The sequence below is a fragment of the Mandrillus leucophaeus genome, unplaced genomic scaffold (assembly GCF_000951045.1).
Source record: "Mandrillus leucophaeus isolate KB7577 unplaced genomic scaffold, Mleu.le_1.0 Scaffold111, whole genome shotgun sequence".
NCBI classification, from domain to species: domain Eukaryota; kingdom Metazoa; phylum Chordata; class Mammalia; order Primates; family Cercopithecidae; genus Mandrillus; species Mandrillus leucophaeus.
The window spans coordinates 4,536,271-4,547,222 of NW_012099321.1; the positions used below are offsets into that span (position 1 = coordinate 4,536,271).

Genomic DNA, 10,952 nt, shown 5'->3' on the forward strand with positions numbered 1-10,952 from the left:
TCTACGACTATTAACTGATGTTTTTTTTTTTTTTTTTTTTTTAACAATGAATAAAAAAACCAAAAGTTGGGGTATGAAGGTGAGAATCATTCAAAGTCAAATCTATGTTCTATGTTTAGAAATAGCTAATCTGTGTTTTTTCTGAACAAATCTATATTCTATGTTCAGAAAAAGCAAATCTGTGTTTTGTGGATACTCCCCTCATGGCAGGATTTGAAATGTGCCCTTCTTATGGATGAGGTATGGGGTAGATGAAAATGTTATTTATTTGCATCTATGTTCAGTGACCTTTGGACATCATTTTATTTATCAGTAGTTAATCTTTTAAAGAGATAATACTAATTATAAAATGGCCTGATTTTCATTCATGAAGTTGGCAAGTTTTCTTAGTGCTAACTTGAGACATCGCTTTCAATTTTTTTTTTTAGATCCATCTCAGAAGACAGCACTCAGACATATGCCAGCCGGTAAGTAGGTTAGAAGATGTTTTTAAGATACATGTTGAAAATTAAGAATTTATTGATAATTCGCAATTTATTTCTAAATATTTTTGAACAATGTCAATTGGTAAAGCAATGCACTAAAATCCAGACTGCTAAGATACAGTCAAATTTAGTTTCTAATAAATTAGTCCTTTCTTTAATAAATGTTTACTGGAAGTCTCTTCTGAGGAAACAAGGAATAAAATAGCTGATTCTAAAATGAGATAGGATATATATAATTAGTACAGAAAAAGAATGTATAGGGCCTAGAAGTTACCCAGCTGGTGTTACAGAGCCGTGTGCTTCATAACAATGTTTTGGTAAAGGAGAAACCACATGTATGATGGTGGTTCCATAAGATTACAAGGAAGGCAAAAATTCCTATAGCCTAGTGATGTTGTAGCCATCACAACATCAGACAGCAATGCATTACTCACTTGTTTGTGGTGATGCTGGTGTAAACAAACCTACTGTGCTTTGCAGAAGACTCCTTGTGGAGGTCATGTTTTACCCTCCTGTGTTGATAAATTTTTACATTAACTGTTGCTCTGGAATTCATGGGAAGCATGGATTGGTGTCCTTATCATATACGTGTGAAGAATTAAGACTCTTGTTTCTCTGTGTGATTTTTCCATCCAAATTCCTAAACCAGTTTAGGTGCTCAGGGTTCCCATGCCTCCTGGTGTTGATTTTTCATCTCTACTTCTGAAGCAGTTTCCCTAATGCATCTCTGTGTCTAGTGGCCACAGCTTTTACTATCCCTGCCTTTCAGGGCTTCCAGGTTTAGAGAAGGAGGTCAGCTTCATCTTTCTAGGAAGTCTCAACTTTTGATAAGCTGATGTGGCCTATGAAACTGAATTATGTACCCCCAAGTCATTCAAATTTAGTTTGTATTTACCTTTTGCATTTTCATTTCTCTCTCTCTAACTATCACTAGAAATGGCCTTTTTACTTGTAAAGGTTTAGTAATATGTGTTGTTTTTGCACTAGTTCTCTATGTGTAGGATAGGAGGGGAAATTACCATACCTCCCCATCAGCTCAGTCTTCTTGATATTAGTGTGGATTTTGAATCACAAGCTATAGCAATGTATTTATCAATGGACAGACTCTGAAGGCCAGAATCAGGCATTTAAAATGAAGCATATATTCTGTGCTGGAAAGTGAAAAAGAGAAAAGCAAATCTGTTTTCTTGTTCCTCTGCTTAGTTGAAGATTTGAAATTTATACTTTTTATGGACATTGCATATGAATAAAAACTTTACTTGCTTGCATATGCTAATTTAGTAGTCTTTTGAAATTATTCGTCAGTGATGATTCTTGGTATCAAATAATTAACACAGTTTATAAAATTATCTGACATTCATTGTGGAGGCACATTTTTGTTTAGTATTAATGAGGAAGCATTATTTTTTCGCTTTCTTTTAGAACCAGATCAGAAAGCAGCGGTCAAGCTGATACTAGCAAGTAAGTGAATTAGGAGGCATTTTTAAAAGTAATAAGTATGTGTTAAAAATTGAGATGAACAAATTGATAATTAATAATGACTTGCTCACTATTAACTGAGTAGCCACAATTAGTAAAGTACTATACCTTAAAACAAGCTATTTGCTGATCTAGCAACTTGTGAGTATTTGTCTAAATAAGACAATATGTTCTTTCCTGCAGTTTAGTTAATACGTGTTGGGAGATTATTTTGGGGAAACAAAGGAAAACATTTTTGGTGAAATGTTTAGGAGCTAATTCATAAAAAGGATCTTTTTGTATTCTTTTCTTTTTCTTGGAGTACACGAAGGGGAAGTTTACCTTTTTATTTGGAGATGGTACAACTAGAAACTAATATGTATGCTGATGAATAACTGAGTGAATGCTCACATAGGTCACTTGGGAAGAATTTGTTGAAAATAAAAAAGCATCACAAAGAAACAAAAATTCCACATCTTTCATAGCCTCTCAGTATTACTAGGTTCCCCTCCATTTCCTGAAAGGTGGATGTCTTTTTATAATCATCTAATAAGTCTTTACTTCCCCGCGCTCAGCAATTGTGGGTTTTGGGTCCTTCTGCAGATACAAACTGCTTTGACGTTTTTACTGCTCCCTCTCTGAGTTATAGTTTTTATATACATTTATAGGGGGCTGGTGTTTTTCTTTCTAGGTTCCTCCAAGCCCACTGCTGTTCCCAAACACATCCAAATCCACAGGGCAAACTCTAAGCTGCACAAGGAGGTTGTATGATTTCTTTTGTTCCAGAAGAAATTTACCTCTTCAATAAGAATGCCTGCATTTCTCATTTCTAATCTGTCTCATTATTCTTCTTCCTTACAGTGACACTTTGGAGTCATGAGTTTGTCTTTAAAATGTTGATTTTTATTATCATGTCCATTCTTATTATTGTGACCAAGGGAGTTACCATATAGGGATCAGGCCCAGCAAGCCTCAGGGACCCTTTTCTCTTACTGTATTCTGTCATCTCAGATAATAAAGCCCGTGTCTATCTTGCTCAGCATTGTATAGCTAGCATGTAGCAGAGTGCTCGGCTTGTATTATAAGTGATCAATAAATATTGTTGAAGGAATGAATGAATGATTACCTTTGATCTTCACACAGAGGCAACCAAACAAACAAAAACACAAACACAAAGGTACATAGAAAAATCTATATACATTTGTACACATGCATGCATGCACACACATCCATATATCCATGATGATGTTGTCGCTTCCTCCATTTCTTCTTTGCTCAATATATCATCTCTCATCCTGAAACCCTGTTAACATAATTCATCTCTCCCAGGGCTCTTTACCTCCATTCGGTGAGGGGTGATAGCATCACCCATAGGAAAATGTACGTTTCAATAGACATCGTTTAATTTGGAATGTTAAACCACTGGTCTAGCCTTCTGGCTTAGCGTGCACCAGGGAATCATTTTAGAATAACTATTCATTTGAATTTTGGTAACATCATTTGACATGGTGGTTGTGCTTGAGTGATATAACATCCACCATGGTTTTCATGTCATTTATTTTTTGAGTAATCTTTAACTGGTGGGACGTCAGTGGAAAGGTTGTTGAGGCCAACGAAAGCAGAGAGGTGGAATGAATTCCAGTGAAGCAGAGTATTTCCTTGACCCCTTCAGGGGAATCATGACAGGGGTGCCTCCTTTACTCAGCCGCCTGACTCCTTATCGGAGGGAGCGCGTGGGTGAATGAGGTGGGAACTGCTGGAGTGCAGGAGTGCTGGAACCAGCCGTCCATTTCAACTCTGGCTGGGCGGGATCAAACTCCACTCACTGGAACCCACTGCGTTCTACCACTCGGGAAGGAGCATGCAGGTGAGCAGGTGCAGGAGCCAGAGCCAGCACTTTTGGGCGCTGGCAGGAGCGAACTCTGTGCACGCCCTGCAGCAGCATCCATGCGGAGTGCCTGTGACTCCCAAAACCCCAGGGGCGTGTTACAGTGCTCTTTTAGCTTAGATGGCTTAAGCGTTAACAGCTCAGTAGGCCCTCTGCCTTTTCTAGTGAGGCGGCTGCTCTCTGCCAGTGAGGGCAAAGGGACAGTGTGACAGCCTTTTGAATCCACACTTGTGGCTCTCAAACTCTTGTTGCATGAATGAATTGAAAGATGATAAATATGAGGAATTTTATTGAATAATGAAAGTGGCTCTCAGCGGGAAGGGGAGCTGAAAAGGGAATGGGCAGGAAATCTTCCCCTCAAGTCCAGGCACCTTGGGCTGGACTCTTCTCTGAAGTTATGTCATCAAACTGTCCCTCTGAAGTCTAGCCGCTTCTCTCTCACCTCCAGCTGTAGTCCCCGACAAGACATCCAGCTGCCTCTCCTCTCTGCCAGCTGAGTCTGCGGTCTTTATAGGCCCAGAACGGGCGGGGTGGGGCCGTGGGTGGTTTAGGAAAAGGCGACATTTGAGAAGGAAAACAGGGATAGAAGTTCTCTCTTTGGGCTGTGGTTTCAGGCTTTTCAGCTTGAGGGTGGCACTTTCGCCAGAGACCCACCCTTCTCTGCCTAGAATTTCTCTGCCATCTGTTCCCATCACCAGTATGGGTCACATTAGTACCACTTTAGTGTAATTATTTTAAATGTCTAAATTATTTCAATATTTCCAGTCTTTTCCTAAGCAACCCAGAAGAATCTTTGAGAATTTATCAGCAAACTCTAAACATTACTCTCCTATATTATTGTCATTTGGCTTTTAGCTTCTTCTAGGTTTTTACCTACAGAATCCTACCCTCCATTATTATTATTATTATTATCATCATCATTATCATTTTTATATTAAATTAATACCTGCTAGGATCTTAAAACATGTTTATCAGTGGCTTTGCTCTCACTATTTATTGTTGAATCCACTGATTTTTCATTATGGGCCTAGTTTCCTTTTTTCTCAAGTACAACCCTTTTAGTTTCAGTTTAGAGATTCTGTATTATCAACATTTTGTGTTAAATGCCTGAACATGCTTTTTTTATTCCACACTCAATTTTGAATGATAGCTCAAATGGTTTCTCCTAGCTGAGAAGGACTTTTCTGCAAGTGTCTTGTAATATTCTGTTGTTGTAATGTGCCATGTACGGTCATTGATGAGACCTTAGTTGTCAGTATCATTATTTATTCCCCTCTCAATTAATGTGTTTTTTTCTAGGTGGCTTCTAAGATTTCCTTTTTTTCTTGAACGTTTTGTTATTTTATGATTATATGTTCTGATAGAATTTGTTATTATTTATCCAGCTCTGGATTCAGTATAGTATTTAGATATCAGGACTCAGGTCATTAAATCTAAAAAATTAATTCAGTCATTATGTCTTCAATTATTGACTCTGTCTCATTCTTTCTCTTTTCTCCATTAGAAATGATTATATTTAGGAGGGTCTTCTCATTTTAACCTCCATGTTTCTTTCCTTCTTTTTTTTTTTTCTTTTTGAGGCGGAGTCTTGCTCCATTGCCCAGGCTGGAATGCAGTGGTGTGATCTCAGCTCACGGCAACCTCCATCTCCTGGGTTCGAGCAATTCCCTGCCTCAGCCTACCGAGTAACTGGGATTACAGGCTCCTGCCACCACGCCTGGCTAATTTTTATATTTTTAGTAGAGACAGGGTTTCACCATCTTGGCCAGGCTGGTCTTGAACTCCTGACCTCATGATCCACTCGCCTCGGCCTCCCAAAGTACTGTGAATACAGGCATGAGCCACCACACCCGGCATTAACTGGGGTCTTCATGTGTTACGCCTTTCTACCTCTCTATCTGACATTGTTTCACTTCCTTATATCAGTTTCCAAATCCTCCATTTTCTTAATAGCTATTTTTTTTTTGCCTCATTCCTGCCTTGATTTGTGTGGAGATCCTAAATATTTCTATTTTGGAGATTTTTATATTATCTGTTGATCTTGATGTGTGAATTTTTGTTTTGCAATTTAGATTGATAAGTCCACCCTCAAGGGCAGTGATTGTTCTCATGGAAATTCTGCATGCCCTGAGTTGTAGAGGCATGCATTGGGAGGATGAGAGTATTTCAGGTTTGCTTCTCCTGGGGCATGAATGTCGTAATGTTTTCCATTACGGGTAGTGGAACTGAGCAGTTGAGGTCTGCATTGCATGGTGCAGGCCTGTGATTCCTGCATCTCTAGATAATCCTTTTCTTTTCACTTGGCTGAGAAAATTTGCTAGTTGTGTTCTGAAGTGCAGTGGTCATAGCTTTTATTATTTTCATTAAAGACTACCAGGCTTGGAAAACAGCTCCATTCCAGCTTTCTAACATGTCAAGATCCATGCCCTCAACTCCTTCCAAGCTAGTGTTAATGAAAACCACATCTTTTAGGGTATAAGTAATTCAGCTTTAGCTCTTGTTTTCCCCCTGAGCTTCTAATTTCTTTATTTTTTTTTAAATGATAGAAGGAAAACACTTTGTGACTGTCAGTCTTAGTTATGTATATGTTTTTGTTTTCTTCAGCTTTTCTCTATGTATCTAATAGAAAGGATAAGTTTTCCTATTAGTCCAGTCTGCCAAACTGGTCAGAAGTAAATGTAAGTTTTAATTTACAAGCTGCTGCAATTTGTGTATTAACAAATACAAAACTAACTTGGAGGCTGAAGGACAGGTTTAGACATTTACAGTTAAATTTATATTAACTTCAAAGTCATTTGAAAAACCTGCTATCTTGATACTATTCTCTACTAGAGAATTTACGTTTTGTACCATATGTTGCATTTGGTGTTTGAGTAAAAAAGAGTGCTATTTATTTGCATGCTCCAAATATTTAAATAATTAGTTTTGGTGCTGTAAAATGGCCTGCTTTTCATTCTCAAAGTAGGCACGCTCTTAGTGTTGACTTTTAGATAGTATTTTAAATTTATTTTTGACAATATTTAATAGATATTGTTTTTAATTTATTTTTAGATCCAAATCAGAAGATAGTACCCAAGCATATACTAGCAGGTAAGCAAGATAGAAAGTGTTACTTATAAATAAGTATGTTGAAAATTCAGAATGAAAAAGTTAATAATTCACAAATAATTGCTCAACATTTTTTGAGCAGCCACAATTGATAAAGTCTACACCAAACCCAACTTATTAATATTTCCCATTCTAGAACAAGCATTAAATTCCATTAATCTTTTTTCTTCAATTGACTAAATTTTTATTGATTACCTACTCTTGTGGTACATAAGAAATAAGCTAGTGGAATTTAATAAGAGAATTTATAATTACTTTGTGAAACTAAATCATAAGCTGAACATTTTGCATCCTTTATTCTGGGATACACAAAGGGGAAATAGTACTTTTTCAGGTTGCATTTACACTCACAAAAACTCAATGTGAACAACTGAGTGAATGATTATTTCCACTTAGGAAGAGTTAGGAGACAGTATTACAAACACACTAAAATTCTACATTTCCCACAGACCCTCAATGTGCCACACATGTGTTAACAAGGGTTCTCTGAACTTGTTTAGAGAAGCTTTTCGTTTCCTACACCCCACAGTTGTGGCTTTGTGATCCTTCTGAAGTTATCAAATATTTACTGCTATGTTCGTCATGGTTTCTCCACTGTAGAGTTTTCGTTTTCTTGTATTGCCTAGTATTTTTCCTTATAGTGACCTCTTTGAGATACATTCAACCCACTACTATTCCAAAATATCCTTTATACACATAGGTTAAATTTTCTAGGCTACACCACAACATTATTTAGTTTCTATTTTCCCCAATGAAGGCACCCCATCCATTAGGAAAGCTACAGTATTTCTGTCTCCTTTATCCTTTCTGTTGTTCTTGGATGTCTCCTAGCATAAGCACCCTTTTACAGACATCAGTTACTTTCTCTAAGTTATGTTTGGTCTCCATTCTCTGTCACTGTCTCCAAGGGAGTTGTAATAAAGTGCTCAAACACTGCAATTCTCCTAATCTTCTGCTCACCTGGAAGCATTGCTCTCCTTTTAGGCTCTGAAATCACTTGATGGTCATGTCCATGTTTATTTTCCTTACCTATTTATAGGTAGCATCTTGCAGGGTTAATGCTCAACAAATACTTGCTTAACGAATGAGTGGTTACTCTTGAAGTTCACATGTGCACATATAATTCTTAGTGGTGTTACTACTCTAATTGTCCCCTTACATGATCTCTCCTCATAAAATATGCCATAATCATATCATAATCATCCTCTTTAAAAGTAATCAATTCAACTAGATTGAGGGATAGACAAGGGCATCATCTATAGGATAATATACACTGGATTTGGGGAGTATAATTTGGAATGTTAACCCGTTATTCTAACTTTGTGTTTAGCATACCCAGAAAGGTATTCTGTGATTATTCTTTCATTTAAATTTAGTAGGCTAAGCAGACATAATTGCTGTCCTTTACTGTTGTAGCATTCACTATATTTTCTTGTATTTCTGTTCCTTTTACATTTATATTTTTAGTACTTTTGTTGCCATTGGGAAGCCAGTGGGAGATGTTGGTAGAGCCAATTCCTTGGGTAAATACAGTGAAACAATATATACATTTTTTAAAGCCACAAATTTAATGGGTGTATATGTCAGTAGACTCATACGTCTATAAATACAAATCTTTTTATTGGTTTGGGAGATAACTAATTATATTAAATAAGAATGTTTCATGGTCAGAGTTGTAGGAAAAATCAACACTAAGTTTTGAAGATATCAAAGAGCAAAGGTAGGGAAAGGACGGGAGAAGTGAAATTATACATTATCACTGAAGACTCTCAATCATATTGTATTGTCTTCTCTGTGAATTAATCTTGATTAATTTGTCTTCGGTTCATTATTTTTCTCTCCCATTCTTTTAGTTGGGGGATTAGAAATAAGGAATCTGTGGATATAAAAATGGAAAAGACTGGATGTGGTGGCTCACATGACAAAATGCTATAATCCCAGCATTTGGGGAAGCCAAGGTGGGAGGACTGGAGTTCCTCCAATTAGAAGGTCAGGAGTTCAAGACCAGCCTGGGCAGCAAACTGAAATCCCATTTCTACAAAGAAATAGAAAAAATTGGCTAGGCATGTTGGTGCATGCTTGTAGCCTTAGATATTTGGGAGGTTGAGGCAGGAGGACATTTGAGTCCCCAGGAGGTTGAGGCTGTGGTGAGCCACAATCATATTCCTGCCCTCTAACCTGGGTGACAAAGCGAAACTCTATCTCTAAAAAAAGAAAATGGAAAAGAGGTAGAAATTTGGCAAATACTTCTTTTTTAGTACAACTTTGAAGGGAAAGAGGAAGAAATTGCCATAACAAATAAATACAACATAACTTTGACAGGTTGTATTATAACAACCTAAAAATGTTGTTTCCTTATTTACTTAGATCCAAATCACAGGAAAGTACCCAAACACAAAGCAGTAGGTAAGTATATTAGAAAGTATTTCTTAAAAATGAATACATGTATGAAATTAAAATAAAATTCAGAATACACAATTAATTCCTAAGTATGGATTGGGTAGATGAATTGGTTAAAGTACTGCACCAATAAATAATCTATCTTTCTTTTATTGTTTTTGTTTGTTTGTTTTTGACAGAGTCTTGCTCTGTTGACCAGGCTGGTGCAATGGTGCGATCTCAGCTCACTGCAACCTCTGCCTCCCGTGTTCAAGTGATTCTCCTGCCTCAGCCTCCTGAGTAGCTGGGATTACAGGCTCGTGCCACCATGCCCACCTAATTTTTGTATTTTTAGTAGAGACGGGGTTTTGCCATGTTGGCCAGGCTGGTCTTGAACTCCTAACCTCAGGTGATCTGCCCCTACTCAGCCTCCCAAAGTGCTTGGATTACAGGCGTGAGCCATCATGTCCAGCCTAAATGACTTATGTTCAAATGACAAATCTTTACTAATCTTGTTACTAATGAGTATTTAAATAACTTAGTTTGGTTTTTTTTGTTTTCAGTTTAGTAAAGTTCTCTTAAGTTTATTGAGAACTTGCTCTTGTTGATAGACTAGAATTAAAGATTTGTACCTAATAAGATGGAAGATCTGTAAATTTGTTTATAAAACAAATCTGTAATTGTGACCATTTTATTCATTAGGCAGCATAGGCTACACTGCTTCAGGTCTATGAACTTCCAAAGACCAAAAGGCCAAAATACTGTTACACACACATACACGCACGCACGCACACACACACACACACACACACACACACACAATAATTGGCTGCAAGGTATGCAAAAAGGAAAATTAATGTGAATTTAAATGTCTAAAATATGTAAATACATTAACTTAATTGTTAAATTCATAAACATTTCATTTTATATGAAATAGTTTTAATTTTTTCATTTGCAAGTACTTCTGATTAAATATGATGGTTCCTCAGAAATCAGAAAAGCACAAAGTAAATAAGTGGCTCGTGGTCAAATAATTTCACAGGCAAAATTGTAAACATCCTTTCAATAATTCTTTTTTTGGTGCCACATGAATTTTCCACTTGGCAGTACCCCAGCTGCTTGTACAGTGGGAGGGAGTTTGCTGTCAGTACTTTGAGCACGTGTTTTTTGTTCTCTTCTACAGTAACTAGTGGTTCCTTCAGAAGGCAACGGATAACATCGAGAGTCTCGCTAAGAAATGAAAATTCTGTCGTTCCTTCCATGGTCACAGCTGAAAGAAACAATAAATTGAGTGTGGATCAATTTACATGCCAGTGTGTTCATTTTTTTTTCCTTCCCTTTCCTTTACCCCCGGCGACCGCAGTTTTGCAGCTGCAGGGCCCTTAATTGAAAACAGTCCTCCAAACTCATCTCAGCTGTCCCCATCCCCACCTGACTCCGCAGGAGCTCTTCCCCATTGTCTTCTCTGCAGCTCTTCCACGACTCCTGCCCCTGTGCCCCCCGCCCCATGCCACCCCCTTTGTTGTACTGCCTGGGGCCCCAGAATCTGGGCAGTGTACCGTGTTCCTCCTTCTGGTCCTTCTCATGGGATTTGGCTGACTGCACACAGGTCCAATATATCCAGATAGCTGCCC

At 37.6% G+C, this 10,952-nt stretch overlaps 1 protein-coding gene across 2 annotated transcripts in view; it reads left to right on the top strand.

Moving 5' to 3' along the window:
• Positions 1–10,623, top strand: part of ADAM32 (ADAM metallopeptidase domain 32) — a 160,737-nt gene extending 150,114 nt beyond the window's left edge. The window contains exons 21-25 of one of the 2 annotated variants that reach the window (XM_011993407.1): positions 429–467; positions 1,908–1,946; positions 6,883–6,921; positions 9,307–9,345; positions 10,502–10,623. In XM_011993407.1, coding sequence (XP_011848797.1) covers positions 429–467; positions 1,908–1,946; positions 6,883–6,921; positions 9,307–9,345; positions 10,502–10,508 — 163 coding nt within the window. In that variant the 3' untranslated portion in view covers positions 10,509–10,623. The remainder of the gene's footprint in view (positions 1–428; positions 468–1,907; positions 1,947–6,882; positions 6,922–9,306; positions 9,346–10,501) is intronic. The other variant, XM_011993415.1, reaches the window with a different exon arrangement.
• The last annotated feature ends 329 nt before the right edge of the window (positions 10,624–10,952 follow it).